At 30.9% G+C, this 24,989-nt stretch overlaps 1 protein-coding gene across 1 annotated transcript in view; it reads right to left on the bottom strand.

Annotated features, from left to right (window-relative positions):
• Positions 1-24,453, bottom strand: part of LOC129222538 (abasic site processing protein HMCES-like) — a 28,734-nt gene extending 4,281 nt beyond the window's left edge. Inside the window, exons 1-6 of the mRNA XM_054857051.1 lie at positions 24,358-24,453; positions 24,104-24,235; positions 17,209-17,424; positions 15,818-15,995; positions 12,753-12,830; positions 6,110-6,175 (exon numbers count right to left, since the gene is read on the bottom strand). Coding sequence (XP_054713026.1) covers positions 6,110-6,175; positions 12,753-12,830; positions 15,818-15,995; positions 17,209-17,424; positions 24,104-24,235; positions 24,358-24,377 — 690 coding nt within the window. The 5' untranslated portion in view covers positions 24,378-24,453. The remainder of the gene's footprint in view (positions 1-6,109; positions 6,176-12,752; positions 12,831-15,817; positions 15,996-17,208; positions 17,425-24,103; positions 24,236-24,357) is intronic.
• Positions 24,454-24,989: the final 536 nt, after the last annotated feature.

The raw sequence follows: 24,989 nt of genomic DNA, 5'->3' as shown, positions 1-24,989 counted from the left end.
GTACAAGTTAGCTTATTTCGTTTCTGCTAAAAATAAAGCATGAAAAAAACATCAAATTCCAATATTTCAGTTGTTAATAAGAAATCCAAAACTCATTTCTTCAACTATCTCTTCTTGATATGAAAAATGATGTTGAGTTTTTCATTCTCAACTTTTGCAAGTACTGCTTTTTACCTTTCCACGGCAGAATAAGACAAAAGGAGAGAGTAATTGCTTTTCAAAAAAATTCTGGTAAGTGAAACTTTAAATTCAATGATAGTCTTTCCCCCAGGATTTGTTAGGGGGTGCTGCATCCTGACTCTTTTAAGCTAGAGTTTGGTACACACTCCTCAGACCAAAAAGTGTTTTTTTTTGGGGGGGGGGAGTAGGAAAAGATAAGACTGCACACCGGTTAAGAAAACAAATTTTAACGTAAATTTAATTTCTAGAAGAAAAGGTAAAGTTAATAACATAACATACAATCTAAGATAATAAACAAATACAGCAGATATGATTACACAAGTCAAGGGGAAACAATCAAATTTAAGATAAATTTTACTGGTGGAGAAAAGAGATTTATCTATTATAATCTTGATAAAATGTAGAAACTAGGTAAAGAAATGTGGAGATGTATTTGTATATTCAACTTTAAAGTTAAATATACAAATACATTTTCACATTTCTTAACCTGGTTTCTGAATATTGTTTAATTTTTCATGAGCGGCAGACAGGTCTTTAGCGCAAAAAGGTTTAAAATCGGCTCATGCAAGTACGTTTGGTTCATGTCCATCAGGTTTTCATGCGAAATAAAAAATAAGATTAGATCCTTTTTTTTACAGTCTCTGTAATATAAATACATAAAAATGGAGAAAGTAATTTGATTGGTTTAATTTGATTTTCGGCATAAGAGTCTTACTAGGCTAAACAGCCGCAAACAAGTGTTTAAACTCAAAAAGGTGCCAAAGAAGAAAAAATTTTTAAGGAGTAAAAGACATAAAACTTCTAGAATTTGGAAAAAATTTGCCCAAATAAGCACACAAACAAAGTTTATAATTTTGAATCAGAAGCTAAAAGAGTAAACAGAAAAATAATTTAGAGTAGCATGAAGCATTTCTATCGGAACTGAGAAGAGACAAAAACAAGGACAAAGAGGAAAATACCATCTCCTGAAGGAAAGGGAGCAATTTAGGACGAGGATTAAGGTAAAGTAATTTGGCATTCATCTACTAATGAAACGACAAATAACTATAAAACATCAGTTGTATTGCATATAAAACATGATTTGAAATGGAAATAAGACATACAGATTAATTTAAATACAATTTATGAAGATAAAAATTTAAGGGAGGGGAGGAGAGGGGGCACTTTTTAAGATTTAAAACTTAGAGAAGAAATAGATTAAGTTGAAAAATAAAGTAATTTGGTATTTCTCTCCTGTAAAAATTAAATAACCAGAAACATATTGCATGTCTGTGCGAAAACAGAAAAGTTTGAAATTTACTAGAAGACACTACTTATAAAAATATAAACACTTTTAACAAAACAAAATGATTCAAAAAATGAACAAACTGTATTCAATCAAACATAAATCAAAATCGAGGAGGTTAAAGACATTAGGGTGCAAAAAACATCTTCTAACAATTTAAAACTGTCCCAAAAAATAAAGTAACAGTATTTTTAAAGGGTTAAAGGGATGGAATAAAAGACCGAGTTGCAAACACAAACAAAAGATAGAAACAATCAGACAATCATCAGTGTGAAGATAAACTGTTGGAAACAAAGATACTGTTTACAAAAATATAAAATAAAATTCAAAAACTGAAATGCTTTTCAACAACACAGTAATAAAATTTTTTAGTGTTAAAGAATAAAATGCAATGGCAATCGCAATTGAAAAAAAAAACATATTTTGGTGCAATAAAATCATTTTTGTTACAAATTTGTTCTGTGTTACAAAAACATTCCTTTGAGAGCATCCATTTATCAATTGAAAATACTAACACTTTCAATGTTTTATGTCATAAACTATGATACAAAAAGCAAAGCGAGTAGTAAATTTATTTCAGTTAAATATAATCAGCAGCTGACATACATTTTCTCATAAACAGGAGCAGATGTTTGAATTTAAAGAAAGGAAAAAATGCAGAGCTAAAATAAATTCGTTCTTAAATATGGGATGTAAAATCTATAACGAAATAATTAAACTAAATAAATAAAGAAATAAGTAAACTAAAAGGTTTCTACTATGTATTTCTAGCATTCAACATAAATTTTTGTTTCAGGCACATCATTTATGGGGGTCAGTGGGTCAATTTCTTCCTTCCCTGGATTTAGAAAATTAATGTTTTACTATACAAGTTTGGGTGGTTTTCATTGCTTTCAGATAAATTTTGCATTGAGTATACACCCTTTGCTACCCATCCCCAAAAATCAAAATGACGGACCAGTTTTAATTTTAGCTAACGACCAAACGGCGCGAACTTGAGGGTCACGGATTTGGATAAAATTCTAGATATAGATCAAATCCCACTAGATATGAACCCGGATAAAGCGGTTTGACTGCATAGGCCCTAGTTTGGCTGCAACGAGGGTCCAAAGTTGCTAATTTTGACCCAGAAATGCATTGACATTTCTATTGAAATTTGAGATTTCGGCACAATATTCATTTTCCAACACACTTGAAGCGTCTTTTGTTAGTACAGCGAGTTAAAGGGAGAACGCCTATTTATTTATAGGCATTTTTTAAGTTTTTTAAAAAGTCGAAACGGTCTTGTATTTTTTTTTTTTTTTTTTTTTTATGCCAGCGCAATAAATCAGTGCTTTTCTTCCTCTTTGATTTTTTTGCTTATCATTGTGTAATATCTCTGATAGCAGACGATTAATATCAAATGAAAATAATTAATTTCATTTTGCAAACGATAAATATCCTGCAACTATGTTAATACAAGAAATAACTTCCGCATTTAAATATCGCTTGGTTTTATCATCGAATATTTAATATTTTATCGTAAAAAGATTCTGAAAATTCTCTTATTTCTTCTATCATATTTTTAAACATTTTTGACATGAACTAGTAATTATCATGCATCACATCAATAAGCACAGAGTTATACGCAACTTGGCTGCAATAATGCAAGACAATTTTGACAGGAATGTTCAAGGTCACTTGTCTAGCGAGAAAGATGCCTTGGATCGAATTCTGATTTTTATGAACCATGTCTTCGACAATGACGAAATTGACAGTTTGGATGTAGATCTTGAAGATCAAGATCACTATGACGATTAGCTTGACGAAGAACTGTCATTTTTTTATTACTTTGAACGCCCTATGATAGAAGAGATCTATGATGATCATGCTGATATATTATACACTCTATAGTATTTAATCAGTTTTCCTCGCCTAGATTTGTTTCATGGTTGAAAAGAGCTTGGCAACTGCGTGGGTTCAACATTGATGCTCCATCAGAGTGGATACACCCGCAACAATTTTGCTTTGAACTGAAGGAATTCTTGAACTGCGACAACTTGAACTGTCCAAATTTTTTTTTAGCCGCTGTAGCTGGTGTAAGCGTTTGGCTTGCTTAAACCACTGTTTCAATGATGAAACTTTTCATATTTCCACTTGTAAAAATTATATGCGGTGAAATTTTACTGTAGCTTGATGCATTTTATAATTTATTTCAACTCCAAAGTTTAAAAATTAGTTTTATTCTGTTGAATATTTCATCTTCCGACATCTTTTCCAGATTTTTCAATCTACCACCTTTCTCACCCTCTTCGTATATTTGGAAAACTTTTTTCACCTTTGTGTACATTGCATTTTCTCCACAATTTATGTTGTTTTTGGTGTAAATGTTTTTAAATAACACTTTATTTCTAATTATAAGATTAAATGATTTTTTTTGTCATGAAATTACACAAATAGAAACATTTTGGCACTCAAGCTATTGAGTTTAAAAGAACAATCCAATTTTAATTTGAGAAATACTTATTTAAAATTTGTATTCCACATAGTTAACTCAAAGGCATGTGCATGCAAATGGCTCATACTGCAGTAAAATAGCAGAAAAAAAAGTAAAAATGGTCATACTAAAAAAAACTTCATTGCATTTCTGGGTCAAATTTAGCAACTTTGGACCCCCGTTGCAGCCAAACTAGGGCCTATGCAGTCAAACCGCTTTACCGGGGTTCATATCTAGTGGGATTTGACCTATATCTAGAATTTCGTCCAAATCCGTGACCCTCAAGTTCGTGCCGTTTGGTAGTAAGCAATCAAAACGGATGTTTTATTAGTTTGATGGGGTTTTTCCCCTTCCTTGTTTCAAAATTTTTGTCGTGAAAAAAAAAAAGGAAACATCCATGCATGGCAAACATAATATTTTCATCAGAGACAAAGATCAGTTACTAATGTTTCTCTGTGCATAAAAACGTGTAAAGGAAGGCATGTGTAGCTTCTCAATCCTCACCATACAGCAAAAATATTCATTCTGAAACTGTTCATAAAATTGCAAATGAGGGAGAAGCACCTCGCGTCAGATGCCCGCACATATCTCCCCCCCCCCCTTGATCAGGCAATATGAGTAGAGTAACTTATGGTAGATATGCTGCACCCCATAAAGAGTATAAAAACAATTTAAACGCTCAGAAACACAGCACATAACGCGGTACATAAAAACAATGATCAACTCTTCGACATTGATGATATATCAGAGTAGAAAATACCCATTAAAAAGAAAAAAATTACAGTATATATTTGCTCTTCCTCCAACTTTTAAAGATTTCAGTATATATATTTGCTCTTCCTCCAACTTTTAAAGATTTCAGTATATATATTTGCTCTTCCTCCAACTTTTAAAGATTTCAGTATATATATGACTCTATCCTCCAACTTTTAAAGATAAAGTGAAGGAAAAAACGGAATATCCCATTTAAATCGATTTTCCTCTAAAAAACCAGGAACGTTTTACTAAATTTTTTTTGCAAATACACTTTTTGCAAGGAAAGAAAACAAAATTTTATAATCATATTTACGATCTAGAATGAACAATAAGCATATTTATGTATGAAAAAGTTATTTTCTGCGATTATTTTTGAAGTGGTTCGTTTCGGCAAATTTCTGTTATTTGTCGCTTTTATTTTGTGCATCAATAAAATATGTACAGGTTTTTCATTTTTTGCTTCCTTACATTTCTTTTAAGGTTTTACATTGCCTTTTTGATTAAAACAAGCTCTATTTCATTGGTAATCAACTTTACAAAAAATTCGTGAATAGAAATTTGGCTTTTCCCGCACTTTTTGAAAAGTCAGCAATTTACTATAACTAAAGCTTCTAATTAATGGGTAGATAATATATAATTGCATCAAAATGTGCCAGTATGTATTTCTTTGTTGTTTCATAAAAAACAGTTGGACTAAAGTCTGGGCGATAAAAAGAAAAGTCAATAGTAAACGCCATATTGGCAAAAAAAATTTCACTTCCGAAAATTTAACTTTTAAACACGCAAACGCCACGCCGTTTTTTTCAAAAAATACTGTTGTCATTCAATGAAATGTTCACTATCTGCTCTCTTCTTTTTCTTTTCGAAATTGAAACATTCAGAAAATTCTCTGTGTGGCATTGTAAAAATAAGAATCCATGCAAAATAAGAAGTGCTATGCTAAAGAAAGAAAAAGTAGGGAAATAAGGGGAGAGCTCTAAAAAGTAGGAAAAATAGGAACTCTTTGGGATCTGTCTCCTTGCTCTTTAAAAGTTTTAAGAAAACATCATCTGTTAGAATTTGCTTAGAAAATAGATCTGAATCTTTTTAGCCTAATTTAAATAAAAACTAAACATTGAAAGATTTTTCATTATTTAAAAAAATAATTACTGTTAACAATACTTGGGGTTTTATGTGTAAAGTAAAGTATACCAAAAAGTTTTTTTTAAAAAAAAAAGCAGCTTTCCTTCATCAGAAGGATCCTTTTAATTGAATTAAAGTGTCCTGCCTCTTTTTTTTTGGTGTGGCACACTAAACAATAAAATATTGTAATATTTTCCCCCAAATTTACGAACATTAAAACTGACCCTCTTTGCCTCTCTATCTCTCTCAAAAAGAAAGAAAGAAAGAGAAAGAAACAGGGAAATGCAAACCTTCTTTACAGGTACTCTTTGGCTGTCAAGCCACATGGAAACTTCATCTTCATTCTCCAGTATAGCCTACAAGTACAAAAGTTTGAATAATTTCATTTGAAATTTATTACAGCCATTAAACATAAATTATAATACATAAAACAGAAACCACTCTTTTTCACTTGAGAACTTGTGTTTGTGCATGTTATTTTTTCATTTTAATAAAAAGCCAATGGTTGCAAATTTGTTTTCACAGTTCAAAACAGACTGAACTTAAAGAAAACTGACTGTGTTGTCCATGGAAATACGCGAGGAATGCGTTCCAAGACCCGTCGCATAGGTTGAAATTTCACGTTGTAGAACAAAATAGTACAGGAGTTTCTTTATAAGCATATCCAAATATTTCAGACATTTGTAAACACCCATACAGTATCTTTAATAAAGAACTAACTTTTTCTGTATTTCAGAAAAAGCATTATTTAACATAAAATACTATTATTGAGCACAAAATCAATGATCTATGGGAGAGAGAAACATAAAATAAAGCAGTATGGTACTTACAGTATGTACATTCCAGCATTATAATAAACACTGAACAGTAGATATAGTAAACATAGTTGAAAATTTAAAAAATAAAGGTTTATGCAGCTCGATCAGAATGTTATCCCTCATCTGACAGCACATGCACATCAGGTGTTCAGAAGGAAAAAGAGTGATGAGTTCATCTTTGGTTTTTTTAGGATCATCTCGGGGGGGGGGGGGTTCGATGGATCAGTCATCTTTATCAGAAAGGATGTTACCTTTGGTTGCCTCAGCTTTTCCTTATCTAAAGCAAGTAAATTTTTGTAAGGACCATTGCAGATGCTAAGAGATTAGCAAAGGTAGAATTGAAAGCATCATATTCTGATCATGCGTTTCCAAACTCTTTAGCATTTCTTTTGTGTTTATGCTCATTTTGTTAAGGACTTCAAAATTCATGGCAGGCCGCTCCTTTTCAATCTCCTCATCTTTGTCTTCTTCCTCACTTGCAGATTTAACAAATCTGCAAGGTCAGTATCTGACAAAGCTTGGCCATGACAATCTATGAGCCCGTTGATATTCTCTCCTTTTGGTGGTAGTGGTGCACAAAATGAACTGGCAGGGTGGCTTTGTTTTTGTTTTTCAAAGTCCTTGGATTTTTTGACTTATAAATTAAAGAAAGCTTTAGCAAACAGCCAGCTTCATTGCCGCACATAACTAAAGTTACACGATACTTATTGGCTTTAAACCCAGAGGTCTTTTGTTTTTAAATGAGTACGTACGAGATGGCATTCGCTTCCAGAACAACCCTGTCTCTTTCGTATTGCAGACATGCTCAGGCTGATAACATCCTTCCGTAATAATCTGAGGGAACATTTTTTTTTACATAATCTTCTGCTGCAGCGAGATCAGCTGAAGTGCTTTCACCATTAACGATCACACTTTTCAAATTGCTTCTCTTAATAAATCTATTGAGCCAACCAGAACTAGCATGATGTGTCTGAACACCCGAGGGCCCTGCCTGAGGATTATCGATGTTTCCATCTTCTTCGGCTGGAGCAGTGGTAGATTCATCTTCAATTTCTATTTTCAGTCACTTCACCTTTTCTTATATAATGTTTCCATCCAAGGAAACACCCCTCTTTCTGGTTCCTTTAATCGAAAATACAGAGCAGCATCCATTTTCGTGATGCTTGTATTTTGTTTAGACACTACTCTGCAAACTTTAGTATTAAAACTTAATTCTGAACTTTTAAGGATTTCCTTTTGTTGATTATTAATTGTAGATTTACTCATACCTAATCGTTGTGCTACCTTCAACGTACTTTTTAATTGTTCAAGCACGTCGAGAATTTTGACCTTTTCTGTAATGGTCAAAAACTTTCTCGTTTTCTTTCCAGTCTCGCAAACTTCAGATGAAAGAAAACCTTTGGGTGCCATTCTATTTCATTAATGTTCATAAGTAGAATGAAAAAAAATTAATGAAAAATACGGAATTGATATTTGTGCTCAAAAGCATAGCAATGTTTAGACTAGGCACAGTGTGTGAACTTCCTGTTTCAGTCAGGGCACGATTTACAAAATTTAGGACTGTAGGCACAACAAACCTGTGGGATCCACTTGAATTGCACAATTGAAGAACGTGCTCATTGCACATCCTATTATCATAGCAGAGGTTCTTATCCACCAAGAGCAATGACATACCCTCCAAATAATACTGATCCCCCTCTTAAAAAACAAGCTGATGTGTGCATCACATGACTTCCTTTTACACTAATTTAATGTTATTTCCCCATTATTGGCAATTTTAATATGATTCAATAGTTAATTTTCTAACTATGACCAACAGTGGCCAAACTGAAACCAGATTTAAAATTAAGAAATCACCAAATTTGTCGCCAAGTTGGCAACCAAAAGACTGTTGATATATCGCCAAGTGACCGCCAAATTATAACACCACTTGAGTTTGCATCGAAATTAACCATGATTTCCCACAAAAAGGTGCAAAAGACCCCTTTAGAAACACCTGAATACAACCAAAAGGGGAGGTGCACAATTAGAACCCACTAGGAGTCTACATACCAAATTTCAACTTTCTAGGACATCTCGTTCTTGAATTATGCGACATATATACGCACATACATGCGTACATATAGAGTGACATGAAAACTCATTGTAATTAACTTGGGAATTGTCAAAATGGGTATTTCGGGCATCTATACTCTCTTAGGTATGTATTTAGGTATTATGTACGTATGGTCGGGTCAAAAAAAAAAAAAAAAACTCAGCATTCATTTGGGGGTGAGCAAAATGGAAATTAAAGTTGATTTTTGAGTGAAAATTTTTTCGCGAATACAATACTTCCTTTTTTGTAAAAGGAAGTAAAATTTAAGGTACATTCTGTACCTCTGATTTTTTTTTTTTTTTTTGAGTTGACCCCATTGGCCCCATACCCAGCGACACAGTTGGCATCTGCTGTTTATAGTCACCCAATCTTAAAAGAAATTTCTGAAGCTACTACATTTCTGTATCAAAGTATTTGTAATATGAAAATGACATAAATAAACAATTACAAAGGATCCAATCATTTTGAGATAATGTAAATTAAGAGAAACAAAATAAATGCCATAAGTAGTAATGGTGAGGTCTGTACTAACATGGAGTGATATGTGAACAATTTAATTATAGCTAGATGTCATTGCTGATTAATGTCTCTCTTTATGAGGAAGAGTTAACAGTTTTCCACTGAACTCATAAACCTTGTTTGAAATAGATCCAGCAATAACAATTAAATTTTTAAAATTACACTAAAATCCAAATATTTAGAAAAATTCTTAAGTTCAAAACAGCTGAAAACACATGCAAAAAAAGTTTATAATTTGTGGAGGCCCCCAAGCCCAGTCTTCACAGGCTTACACTTTATTTAGAGATAAAAATTACCATCTGTTTTGCTGAAAACATGCAATTTTGATTAGTGAAGTATCTAAGTGAGCCTTGTTTCGGAATTTAAAACTATGAAATGATTATAAAGAGACAAATTTCGGGTAACATTCATCTTGTGCAGCTTTTTATGTGCTTTAATATGTAGCAAAAATTGAACAGATGTGACATTCCTTCAGTGGTTATATTTAAATTTGGATTTTTACTGAAGATTAGAATAAAAATCAAACTAATTTGAATTTTCAAACAGGACACATTAGCTTTTTCAGGCGATGATTATTCTTTGTGGCCAATTTCATTCCAATCTGTCAAGCCGTTTGTATAAAATTCATATATACATAAACGGAGCCATTTCATGTAGGTACAAATTTTTTGAGCAAGCTGTTACATTGTTAAAAAGTTTGTCTCAAAGAAAGCCTGAAAAAAAAGTAACTATAAACACTTGTATCTGGTGTCCTAATTATGTTGGAACCTAAAACAAACATTAGACAGAAAAAATTTTTGCTTTCCAGCAATATATAATATTAAGATGTGAAAGTAGTTTTCAACCCAATATTAGGAAATTTATGCAAAAATTTTGACTTAAATTGAAATTAAAAAAAGAACTACCAACCAAACGTTTTCCGAATTGGTATACAAAAGTTCCCAGTACTAATAAGAACAAACCGAGTTTTTCAGCTAAATCTGCCGGATAGTTTCTGAATTTTGCAGCAACATACACACAGACATATTTACCAACATCCATTTTTATATAAATAGATTTAATACAATAAATATTTGTTTAACATATAAAATAATGAGTGTCAGGTTCACACTTGGGGAAAAAAATTAGGTGTGCTCTCCCACTCTGATTAAAATTTTAAGTGGAATTTTGAAGTGAATTTCTTCATTGCTTGAATTTTTTGGATGAATATTTATTTTAAAAAAGTATTTGCATATTATGTCGCATAAAATGTATTTAAAGAACATAATATCAAAACAGAGAATTGTTTGCAAGAAACAATGTGCATCTTATTATTTTTAAGATATTGATTAATATTTTAAAAGAAAAATTAACATTAAAATCTCTTAATTTCTGCTACAGAGGCAAGATTCTTTTTAAAAATTAATCATTCACTAAATTAATTGTCATAAAAACTCAATGGCTCCAAGAGAAAAAAAATCCAAAATTGATGATTTTGCCAATAAAAACATTTTGGTACAGTTTTGACCCAAAATGGGTTAAAAATATGTTGTTTGGCACATTTAGGAACAGAAAATATACTCAAAATTCCAACGATGTTTGAACCTTCAGTAAACAATGAACAAAGTTATTCTCAATCTTGTATTCCTGTTTATTCATGGCTAAATTCCTAGATAAATTTTCTGATCATTTTAATGTATGTTAGGTAATGGTGATTAGTGAGAACAGCCAACCAAAGGATTTTTATTGAGTGAGATTTTAGAAGAATTTGCAACAACTGCACTATCAACATAGTGCAATCCCTGATGAGAGTTATATATATTACCTTATTAATATAAATAAAAGGTTCAATTTAGTCAAAATATTAATCAACAATATTATTCTTACTAGTCTGATTAGAAATATCTATAGTTACAAGTACTCAAAATTTTATATTGTTTGTTTAACTTGAAATGTTTGTAGTCTTAACTAAATGAACAATTTTTTCGGTCTACTTGATTTTGCTAAACAACACGAAAATTCCCGGCATGTTGATCAACCTCACTTAATTCCAGCATGCTGACTGATGGAGAAAAATACATTATGTACAGACGTCAGGACAAAACTTGTCAAAATGTACTAGGTAATGGGCAAAGTGGATTAATTTGTAGGCCATGCACTTGTATGTGCATAAATATGCACGCATATAGAAAAACTATAGTCGTTATATTTCACATGATTATAATGAAATTTTATGCTGAAAATTTAAGCTAGAGTTTTTTTTTTCATGAATACTGTACTTCCTTTATTATATAAAAATAATAAAAAGTGGAATTTTAATAAATTCAACAATATACAGTAGACCCTTGTTTTACGCAGGTTTATTTTACACAGTTTTGATTATACGCGGTTTAAGATTTGACTTTTATTTTATTTTACACTGATGAGTTTCGGTGGCAATGCAAACAGATAAAATTTTCCCCTCTTTCAAGATCAAAACTCCTAAAGTTTGTAGCTTACCCGTAATCAACTGCATTTTGTCGTGCTAATAATCAAGATTAGGCCACTGGAGACATTTTATGCGATTGGTTCCAAAACTCTCTCGAGAAGTAAAATTATGTAAGAAATTATATGCTCCACGCGATTACATTACATAACACTTGACAGGGATCCCAAGATTAATAACTGGGGTCTCCATAATTGCGTAATGAGGCTTCCCGCGATTGCCTACTGCATAGATGCATGAGAGCGCCTGAGTTCATATGGCTATAGACAGTCGTGAAGGCACGGCTGGAAAAAACCTCCTGACCGAATAGCAGGATAACTTTATGGCACATCTTTTGACCGCTATTCAGGAAAAAGAGCAACTTGGCTGCCCATCATGTATATTGTGTCAGTGAGTAGAAAATAAATTAGTTTCTGTGTGTTGTGAACATGATCTCTTCAATTCTCTCCCTCTCCAGAAGTTGATTTATGGAAAAGGTGAAAAAGAAGAAGTGGCAAAAACAATCTTCAAGTTATTAAACTGACACAGTTCAGAGCTCATTGGAAGAAAAGCTTTTAGGAGTGATAAAGGAAGCCAAAATCAATGAGGATACCGACATCAATGCAACCAAAAAGTTCACATTGAAAATTTTGAGCCATTCCTAGACAGTAGAAATGATTTTTCAGATTTGTTAATGAAGGAAGATTTTATCATGGGAATGTCACAAGTGATAATGGATACATTAGTGCTCTGCAAAGAATTACAGAGAAAAATTCCTAATGACTGCCAAAAGACTATCATAGTCAGCTCCTCTTTATAAACAGAACACAAAATTAATGTTTTCTTTATGCATGTTATGCATAAAAGTCGATATAAGTACACATTAAACATTATACAATCAGTCATCACCAGAATGAAGTATTTTGTTATCTACAGAGCCAAACTCCTATTTTAACACTAGTATTAGGTCTCAATTTGTGCGGCATTTCCGTGGAACGTAACCCCTGCATAAAACGAGGGTCTACTGTACAATAAAAAATTATTACAACTCAAGTTACCGGCATTCTAGAGTGTACAAAAGAAGCAGTTTTAGATGCGTCCATGGTTACAACAGAATAACTGTAGATAACTTCATTCTAAAAAATAAAAAGAGAAAAAAGTGAATGCATAAAAAAAAACCACAGCATGGTAAATAATTTAAGCAAAAAAATTTCCCTAAATGAAACAGCGGGTTCATGAAAAAATACCTGAACATTTTAAAGACTGGAGGGGAGGGGGGGGGGGGGGAAATGGTCTTTTTTTTTTAAATTTTGTAAATTATGAATACAGAGAAATTATTTACAAGGAAAAAAACTTTTACAAAAGTAGCGTATCTACTTGTAAAATGATTTTACTTTGTCTTCTTTACTAATAATAAAGCTGAAAGTCTGTCTCTGGATGTCTGTTACATGCATAGCGGCTAGACTGTTTGATCGATTTTCATGAAATTTGGCACAGAATTAGTTCGCAGCATGGGAGGAGCACATCAAAGCCATTTTCTGAAAATTCAATTTTGTTCTTTCTCTATTCCAATTTTAAGAACATTTTACTTAGCAAATTATCATAACCAGGACAAACAAATTATCATAGCGTGGATGAACAAATTACCATAACATGGATGAGCAAACTACCATAAGCGACCACGGGCAAGTAAACTAACATAGAAAAATTAGTGAAAAATTCATTATCCATTATTTGTAAATATACAGGCAAACCAAATGACCTGTTTGCGCCTGTATATTTGGTTTGGTCTAGCAAACGTGCGGGTACCCCTAGTATTATATAAAGCTTGTTTTTCAGCTACTATTAGTAATTAGATATTTCTCTTTTGAAAAGTGCTTTGCTTTGCTTTTGTACTAAAAGATATAACTAATGTGATACCATTTAGCACTCAAATATAAATTTAAAAATATGGAGATAGACCACTTTTATAACGGACGACACACGTGTTTACACACATAGTAACTGCTTTTAACAAACACAGGAGACATAGTTTTTATACAAATCTTTTCTTAAATTCAAATATTCTGTATACTTTTAAATAAACTGCTAAGGAATGTATAATAAAGCTATTGATACACTATCTCTAAAACATCATTCAAAACATTTTATTGACAAATTAAATATTGTAGACATGTTATTGCTACTTCTTATCAATAACCTCATTGTTTTCTAAGGTAAAAATTACGACGCTCACAACAGATTTTCAGTTTGTACCTAGGAAAAAACAGCTATCTGAAGTCTAAACAGTTTTGTTTTTGCGATTGAGATTTTTGTTAATTGTGTCCTTTACTGAAAATAAATAGAGGAATTTTGCTTTTAAATTTTTTGCAGTCTTATCCCATTTGTTTCTTTATTAAAAATGAGAGCAGTAAACTGAAAGAGAATTTTGCAAACAAACATTTCCTGCACCTTTTGTGCACTCAGTCTCTTAGTATAATTAAGTCTGTAACTAATGATCATATAATGTAAAAATTAACGACATATGTGTTAGTTTTATCAGTATTTGGAAAAATGTTGAATGAGAGTGTTTTCTTTCTTTTTTTTCTTTTTGCAAATTTGAACCTCATTTTTTAAAAAGTGGTTTTTAATGTATTATTCCTATTTCATTATTCAATTCATAAATTTGATCGACCTTTGTTTTCACTGAGATTAACTAAAGATATTATGCACAAGCCACGTAAAAAAAGTGCAATTAAAAATTAAAATAAACATAAAATTAAATTAGTGACTCAGTTTTTAACTTCTGATGCCTTTAACAAGCATAGTATTTTGTTTACAATTTTAGATTTAGATGAAAATAAAAAGAAATGTTATTTGCCTTTCAACAAAACTTAGTAAGCAACAAATAGGGATTCCCATATCAGATGTAAAAAGATTGCATTTTTTAAAAAAGATGAATTAAAAATAAAAAAACAGTAATGAAAACAAAAAGAAGCATTTATTGCATAAAATATCACAAAATACCAAAGTTTGAGGATGTTGAGCTCCATCTAAAAGTTAAAAACTTCACAATATATATATATATATATATATATATATATATATATATATATATATATATATATATATATATATATATATATTACATAGATGGAACAAAATAAGAAGGTAGCACCAGTAAAAAAAAATGTAGAATAATAAATTTAACTAACTTCTTACAGTAAACACTCATACATATACAGAGTGAGCACAAATGTTGGACCCGATTTTTAAAAAATCATATTTTTGAAACTACTAAATCTATTATAATAAATGATTCATAAATGTAAGCACAAATGGGCCAAGTTTTTTTTTTTCTTTTAAGTTATGTTTCATGGGTGCCTTTAGTTTCAAGTCAAATGCCTAATCTGTGATGAAGTCGGTTCCACACGCAGTGCAATTTCTTTTTATAGGGTTAAGCCAAAGACACTAACTATCAATTATTATGCTGAAAACACTAAAAGAACTCCAGGAACATATTTGTGCAGCATTATGCAATGCCATTGACTCTGCCATTACAGTTTGACACTCCAAATTGTGAGGAACAAATTAGACTACAGATAAGATGTTGTCATACAACAAAAGACTCTAACATGGAGTACTTGAAATTTTCATAATGTGTTTGATCACATATTGCACATTCGTGTAGTTAAACTTCATAAGAGAAAAAACGCTTGGTACAATTTGCTTTCAATTCACGTATGACATATTGTAATGTGCGCAGTAGTTTTGAAAATATGTTTTTTTAACCGCGAGTCCATCATTGGTGTTCATGCTTATCCTATAAATAAAGCATCTTGAAGCAAGTAGGTGTAAGCATCAAAATTAAAAATTTGGAGTTAACTAATACAATTGGTAGGAGAAGATCTCATCTGCTATGGAGGGCAAGAGATATTAATAGCAGCTCTGCTAGGTGCTGTTATACAGTAGTTTTTAGAAATCCTTTCCACAAAAGTCTATTACCTATTTGAATATGGTACACTGTTTTACTCAAAAGTTTTAAAAAGTTATTTATATCCCTTTGCTTCTCATTGCTTTATTTCTGATAGCAGAAAATATCTTTAGTGGACTGATCTTAGTAAAGCAAAACACATTATCATACTTCGGAAGATTTCCATGTATCGAAAAGGCCAGCCATTGTCAAAAGACGAGGTCCATTATATTTTACGTCATCAGAGATATCCAATTTTTGTGTAAATACATCGGGGCCTTCTTCTTGAGGAAAATAAATGAAATATGGTTGCTTCTGTTTGCTGCCACAGATTTTCCATTCATAAAAACTATTAAATAATAGTAAAGAACATTGTAAATAAATTCGAAGATATAAATATTGAAGAAAAAAAAACTAGCATTATATAAATTAAAGTAATTAAAAAATGAGTACACATGTCATTTATTGATTATGCATACAGAATTTGTACTTGGATGCAAGATTTTAAGATTCTTGCAGTATTTTCTAAAATCCCATGAAGGAAAAATCCATTTGCATGCTGTTTCATAAATTCATTAATTACAGTAGGAACTTTTAAGAAATCAACTTATATTTTATCTGATAGTATAAACTAGGACAAGCAAGAATTATATATTGTACATGCAAAATTACAATTAATAATAACAATAAATAAATAAAACTTTTTCAGTAGAATAAATATACATTTTTATGGTGAATTAATTATTAAAGTTAGTTAGTTATGTAAAAATAAGTGGTCGTTACTTGTGTTGCGTAGAAATTTTTGAGTTGCCAATATTTTAAACGAAAATAGAAATTTCTGATGCTTTGCTAAAACTCATCTACAGTATGATTTTATTGATGAAAATCAGTTTTTCTTCAGGTTTAATTTTTAATGTCTCACATGGTAAACTAATGCTGTACAGCAGTGTGATCCAACCTTTAGTTACTTGTAGGCCAATCAAACTTTAGTATAGAAATGTGAGGGTCAGAAACATTCCAGAAATAAAATGAGTTACATATTTTATTCAAAAACTTTTATTAAAAGCAATAGTAACAGAAATGTTATATACGGATTAAATACTGTTTTATTTAATAGAAATCAATACAATATGATGATTGGCACTGTTTTCTAAATACAAGTTTATCAATGTCCTTAAGTAAGTTCATGAAAAGTCATTATGGTGGAAATCAAGATTGTAAAGTGCAGCTGACTAATGTATAAAAAACTTAAAAGTAATAATAATTAAAAATTCAAAGTTATAAGAAAGGTAATTTTTTTTTCTAAATATTACGCTAAAATATTTTTTCAGTAAGAATGGCAAGGAAGAACTAAAATCATTATGTGGGCCACATATAGCCCATGGGTTAAACCATACTGCAACAACACCATACATACAACAACACTCACACAACATTTCAAAAATATATATATTTTACATTTTAAAACAGTTTTAATTAAATTTTCACTTTTATAAAGAAAATGTGAACAAACATAAAGGTATTATAAAAAAAAAAACGTTTTAAGAACATTTATAACAAACCCATCAGCAAGAATGACGCATCTTCTACCAGCAGTAGCAGGTCCACGATATGTAGGTTTTTCTAGAATGCCTTCCTGACGACAGTTGTTTGTTTTTAAAGTAAAACCTTCCAAAGAGCCTTTGTACCATGAAGGGATGAGACCCCATCGCATAGGAAACAAAACAACCTCATCAAGTTCCTTCAGAGATAAGGTGGTACTATTTACTAAAACAGGGCTGAAATTTTTAGGAAAAGTTATTAACAGAAAAGATAATTCATTAAATCTTTAAAATACATGAACAGTATTTTGGCATTACGTAACAGATCTGGTATGAATGGGCCAGTTAGCATCAAAAGCTGATCTCAATATAAATGGGAAAACAATCAGAATAAAAATAAACATATGCATAGGCAAAATAGGGTTTTAATAAATGAAATACACTTAAAATACTTTACTTATAAAATATATTGATAAGACAAACTAGAAACTATCAATAATGTAATGATTAAAAAGAAGATTAAAAAAGTATTGAAATGAAACATACAACAAAATGGTTTAAGGTAGCCGATGTTAAAATAGCTTCCTCTTCTAGCTTTGAAAATTTTAAAATCGTTGAAATATTTGCTGTGATTCAAAAAGATTCAAATCTCAAACATTGCATGCAATTTTTGAGGTTTATTAAAAATTTTGGTCTGCATTAATAAAAAGAAAAAAATAATACTTGTTCATGCTAGATGAAGGAAGGATAATATTTTAATTGAATAGAAAATTCAATTAAAATACTATAGGATTACATGCAATATACCAAAGGTAATCACATCTAGAGACAGCAGTTTCATCCATATTATGGGACACGTCAGAGAAAAATAGTTAATAACTGAGGTGGAGGCAGATGTTCTCTCTTTGAAGTTGAAATTACCAACAAACTAGTATACCAAAAATCAACTTAGTACATCAGCACAAGTCCATAGGGTCTGGTGGGGTAAAGTGGTCATAAAATCGTAGGTTTTCAACTTGGATAGATAATAAATACAATAAATTCTTTAAACACTTCAACTTTTTTTGTTGATATTTTACATTGCATTATTAAAGAACACGGTATATTGAATTTCAATTAAAAAAATATTGATTTAAGTAGTTTTATAACACTTTCATTCATCAATTCACATCATCAATAATGTAATGATTAAAAAGAAGATTAAAAAAGTATTGAAATAAAACATACAACAAAATGGTTTAAGGTAGCCGATGTTAAAATAGCTTCCTCTTCTAGCTTTGAAAATTTTAAAATCGTTGAAATATTTGCTGTGATTCAAAAAGATTCAAATCTCAAACATTGCATGCAATTTTTGAGGTTTATTAAAAATTTTGGCATGCATTAATAAAAAGAAAAAAAAATTACTTGTTCATGCTAGATGAAGGAAGGATAATATTTTAATTGAATAGAAAATTCAATTAAAATACTATAGGATTACATGCAATATACCAAAGGTAATCACATCTAGAGACAGCAGTTTCATCCATATTATGGGACACATCAGAGAAAAATAGTTAATAACTGAGGTGGAGGCAGATGTTCTCTCTTTGAAGTTGAAATTACCAACAAACTAGTATACCAAAAATCGACTTAGTACATCAGCACAAGTCCATAGGGTCTGGTGGGGTAAAGTGGTCATAAAATCGTAGGTTTACAACTTGGATAGATAATAAATACAATAAATTCTTTAAACACTTCAACTTTTTTGTTGATATTTTACATTGCATTATTAAAGAACACGGTATATTGAATTTCAATAAAAAAAATATTGATTTAAGTAGTTTTATAACACTTTCATTCATCAATAACACTTTCATTCATCAATTCACATCATCAATAATGTAATGATTAAAAAGAAGATTAAAAAAGTATTGAAATAAAACATACAACAAAATGGTTTAAGGTAGCCAATGTTAAAATAGCTTCCTCTTCTAGCTTTGAAAATTTTAAAATCGTTGAAATATTTGCTGTGATTCAAAAAGATTCAAATCTCAAACATTGCATGCAATTTTTGAGGTTTATTAAAAATTTTGGCATGCATTAATAAAAAGAAAAAAAAAATTACTTGTTCATGCTAGATGAAGGAAGGATAATATTTTAATTGAATAGAAAATTCAATTAAAATACTATAGGATTACATGCAATATACCAAAGGTAATCACATCTAGAGACAGCAGTTTCATCCATATTATGGGACACATCAGAGAAAAATAGTTAATAACTGAGGTGGAGGCAGATGTTCTCTCTTTGAAGTTGAAATTACCAACAAACTAGTATACCAAAAATCAACTTAGTACATCAGCACAAGTCCATAGGGTCTGGTGGGGTAAAGTGGTCATAAAATCGTAGGTTTTCAACTTGGATAGATAATAAATACAATAAATTCTTTAAACACTTCAACTTTTTTTGTTGATATTTTACATTGCATTATTAAAGAACACGGTATATTGAATTTGAATAAAAAAAATATTGATTTAAGTAGTTTTATAACACTTTCATTCATCAATTCACATCATCAATAATGTAATGATTAAAAAGAAGATTAAAATAGTATTGAAATAAAACATACAACAAAATGGTTTAAGGTAGCCGATGTTAAAATAGCTTCCTCTTCTAGCTTTGAAAATTTTAAAATCGTTGAAATATTTGCTGTGATTCAAAAAGATTCAAATCTCAAACATTGCATGCAATTTTTGAGGTTTATTAAAAATTTTGGCATGCATTAATAAAAAGAAAAAAAAATTACTTGTTCATGCTAGATGAAGGATAATATTTTAATTGAATAGAAAATTCAATTAAAATACTATAGGATTACATGCAATATACCAAAGGTAATCACATCTAGAGACAGCAGTTTCATCCATATTATGGGACACATCAGAGAAAAATAGTTATTAACTGAGGTGGAGGCAGATGTTCTCTCTTTGAAGTTGAAATTACCAACAAACTAGTATACCAAAAATCAACTTAGTACATCAGCACAAGTCCATAGGGTCTGGTGGGGTAAAGTGGTCATAAAATCGTAGGTTTTCAACTTGGATAGATAATAAATACAATAAATTCTTTAAACACTTCAACTTTTTTTGTTGATATTTTACATTGCATTATTAAAGAACACGGTATATTGAATTTCAATAAAAAAAAATTGATTTAAGTAGTTTTATAACACTTTCATTCATCAATAACACTTTCATTCATCAATTCACATCATCAATAATGTAATGATTAAAAAGAAGATTAAAAAAGTATTGAAATGAAACATACAACAAAATGGTTTAAGGTAGCCGATGTTAAAATAGCTTCCTCTTCTAGCTTTGAAAATTTTAAAATCGTTGAAATATTTGCTGTGATTCAAAAAGATTCAAATCTCAAACATTGCATGCAATTTTTGAGGTTTATTAAAAATTTCGGCATGCATTAATAAAAAGAAAAAAAAAATACTTGTTCATGCTAGATGAAGGAAGGATAATATTTTAATTGAATAGAAAATTCAATTAAAATACTATAGGATTACATGCAATATACCAAAGGTAATCACATCTAGAGACAGCAGTTTCATCCATATTATGGGACACATCACAGAAAAATAGTTAATAACTGAGGTGGAGGCAGATGTTCTCTCTTTGAAGTTGAAATTACCAACAAACTAGTATACCAAAAATCAACTTAGTACATCAGCACAAGTCCATAGGGTCTGGTGGGGTAAAGTGGTCATAAAATCGTAGGTTTTCAACTTGGATAGATAATAAATACAATAAATTCTTTAAACACTTCAACTTTTTTTGTTGATATTTTACATTGCATTATTAAAGAACACGGTATATTGAATTTCAATTAAAAAAATATTGATTTAAGTAGTTTTATAACACTTTCATTCATCAATTCACATCATCAATAATGTAATGATTAAAAAGAAGATTAAAAAAGTATTGAAATAAAACATACAACAAAATGGTTTAAGGTAGCCGATGTTAAAATAGCTTCCTCTTCTAGCTTTGAAAATTTTAAAATCATTGAAATATTTGCTGTGATTCAAAAAGATTCAAATCTCAAACATTGCATGCAATTTTTGAGGTTTATTAAAAATTTTGGCATGCATTAATAAAAAGAAAAAAAAATTACTTGTTCATGCTAGATGAAGGATAATATTTTAATTGAATAGAAAATTCAATTAAAATACTATAGGATTACATGCAATATACCAAAGGTAATCACATCTAGAGACAGCAGTTTCATCCATATTATGGGACACATCAGAGAAAAATAGTTAATAACTGAGGTGGAGGCAGATGTTCTCTCTTTGAAGTTGAAATTACCAACAAACTAGTATACCAAAAATCGACTTAGTACATCAGCACAAGTCCATAGGGTCTGGTGGGGTAAAGTGGTCATAAAATCGTAGGTTTTCAACTTGGATAGATAATAAATACAATAAATTCTTTAAACACTTCAACTTTTTTTGTTGATATTTTACATTGCATTATTAAAGAACACGGTATATTGAATTTCAATTAAAAAAATATTGATTTAAGTAGTTTTATAACACTTTCATTTCCCTTTGTATTTATGACCACTTTACCCCATGGGGTGGGGGAAAGTGGTCATAGTTAAAAATAGCTGCGAAACCGTTACAAATAACCCTAATTTTTGTATATTTTGATTATTTTTAGAGTTACAAGTATATGTACGAGTATATGCGGGTATACACGAGTATACTATACGTGTCATGTAGAGATGAGTAAACATGTTCATATACGAATAGATACATGTATACATCAGATACATGCATGCATGTGCCGACTTAAGTATATACGTGTATACACGAGTATATAAGCATGTATACATGATTACCTACAGGAGTATCATGATGAGATACATGTCTACACGTGTATATGCGAGTATATACACGCGTATAAACGAACATTATATGCGTGTTTGCACTTGTATTGAGTATGAGTATATACGTGAATACCTGAGTATATACGTGTATAGTCGACGTATATACGCATATATAAGTGTACATACATACTTATACGGGTATACACGAGTTAATTCGTGGATATATCCAGTGCGTGTTTGTACGTGTCTACTCACGTATACATATATGTATATATATATGCGTATGCATACGCATATACTCTTATATTTAACCCTGTTTATTGTAAAAACAATACATATTAAATAATTATTTAATTTATATCTGCCTTATACTTAAAGATTAAGTGACTTTAGAAGAACAATATTCGTTAAGCCTAATATTATGACCACTTTACCCCATCTTACTTAAATTGTTCTAAAAAAATATTCAAAATAGATTCAGCTAACTGCTAATGAGTAAAAGTTCTTGAGACATGTAGGAAGCTTCCTGCACAGTCAATCTGTTCATAATTCTAACAAACAAAATTTCTCAAGGAAGTTAAAAAAGGTGTTTAGATTTTAAAAATTTTCATATTTACACAAAATATTTTTTTTTACCAAATAAAATTTTGCCAGTTGTAAAATTTTGTATTCAAAGTGTAGTTTCTAAATGCACTACCCTAAAATAAAATTTTCACATTCATTCGAACATTAATTTCCAATCTATAGCCATTTATTTGAATTATGACCACTTTCCCCCACCAGACCCTAAGCAATGGTCGGTTTGACTCCTAAATTGAAGGTGAAAGTTTAGATTGCTAACAGGCCTTTCATTTTTAGGTAGGTCAGAGAAGGAAGAATTATATTCTAAAAATCAAAAAGCTAAATATTAATTTTAAAAAAAAAGATTGGACATGGATAAATAATAGTAAGACAAGAGTAATTTTAAGCAAAGCATGTATATAATAACCCATTAAAGATATGCTTCCAGAACATTAATAATTTATTTCTGTATTTAATCTATTACTGATATGTGTAAAAATGATGGAAAAAAAATTAAAAGGAATGGGAGTTTAAAGTTAGAGTTTATCAATCTACTGATTCTATCAACGAGTTTACATAGCAAAAAATTCAGTAGAGATACAAATTTTGATCAATATACAGGCTGTCCACTTAAATGGACTTCCAATAGCTAACTCCTAAACCGTCAGAGATAAGCATCGTATAGTTCCAATTGGAAATTTTTTTTTAAATTGTGTAAGGGATCAAAATTTAAAATTTGTGTCAAAAAATCAAATTTTGAAAAAAATTACAAAATTTAACTTTTTAGACAGTCTATGGGTTTTAACAATCATTTTTAGAAAAATATTCTCGACACTAACATTTATAAGCATTGAAAAATCACCAAGTGATTTCCACAGATTTTATGATGTTAGCAAGAGAGGCTTACAGGGATGCATGCGAATTGATAACGTATGTTAATAGGTTTAGATTAATTTTGATTCTTGGCAAAAGGAATCATTATTAATGGTTGAAAAGACTTTGCTAGGAACTATTTATAAGCTCAAAGTACTACTTATGATTACCCGGGCATGATATGAACACTTATAGAGTCAGAAGGGACATGATGTAGTTGCTTATATTCATCAAAATGAAGGTTGTTTGTGGGTTTATTTTGCTTGTAAAGCAGGACAGAAAATCTCAGGCAAATATGGAAAGAAAAAAAAAGTACAACTTCTGTAGTACACACAGCTTACCAGAAGCAGCTGTAATGAACAAGGGAATCGATAGCTTTGAAATTTGTAAATATGTTCAAATGACTAACTTGGATGATCCCTGAAGTGCATTAGTTTAACTCAACATTTGGACAAATCACCTTGTGGTACAAAAAATGAAATAAAAATTGAATTTTAAGAATTTGTACACATTAGAATTTGTACACATTTTACTTTCTAATAGAAAGTAAAATGTTGCTTCAATCGGATGAAGAAAAAAGGGCTCGGATAAAGAACTAACTTACGAGATTTGAGAAGGAGCAAGATTATAACTCGGCTGATAATTTTGCCAGTCGTATTTTTGAATCCAAGCAGGAGGTTCTTTTGTTTTGGAGTACGGACATGAAGCTTTTTGAATTCCATGTTTATCTAAAGTACTTTAGAAAAGAAAAACAATAAAATATACATTTATATAATACCTAAAATGCCAAATTAAACTCTGCAATCTTAACTACAAAATTTATAACTTAGCCAACAAGAGCAAAAAGTTAAACTTTACCACGCAGTTCGACCACACATTTTTTCATAACTTAATAAACACAAGTGGAATTATTTTTTCACATCTTCAGACAGCAGACGAAGTTAATTTTCCCACTCTAGGGGTGCATTCGGAAACGCGGATCGGTCGCCTCGGAGCAACCGCAAGCGTTCGGAAACGCTTGCGGTGGAACCGCTGACGTCACTTAACCGCGTTCGGAAACACTGCGGTTGTTTTCTGGCGGTCGACTTGGTAGCAACCTGTGGCAGCGCTGTCTGGAAGCGGTTAGCGAGATCACAAACGTCACAAAGTCTGTGTTGGCCAATCCGGTCGTGTTTCATGTTTTGATCGTAACACACGTGACTTGCCTATTAAGAAAGTTACGCGTTGATTGGAGTGTCGTTTGCTGCTGAACTAGAACTACCGCGGTTTAATCTCGAGCGTTCGGAAACACAGCTGTTCTACCGGAATTCCTGGAGAAATTCCAAATACGTCATAACCACACCGGACTAACCACGCGGTGTAACCGGTGGATCGTTTCCGAACGCAGCCCAGTTTTGCCAGTGTTGTTTTCGAAAGTTTAGGGAAGTTTAATAAAATGCGGAATCTAGTGGAGCCATGGTTTAATTCATCCATCATTTGTTTCTTTTTTC

The sequence above is a fragment of the Uloborus diversus genome, chromosome 5, assembly GCF_026930045.1.
Source record: "Uloborus diversus isolate 005 chromosome 5, Udiv.v.3.1, whole genome shotgun sequence".
Classification (NCBI taxonomy): domain Eukaryota; kingdom Metazoa; phylum Arthropoda; class Arachnida; order Araneae; family Uloboridae; genus Uloborus; species Uloborus diversus.
This window is presented reverse-complemented; position numbering and strand designations above follow the sequence as displayed.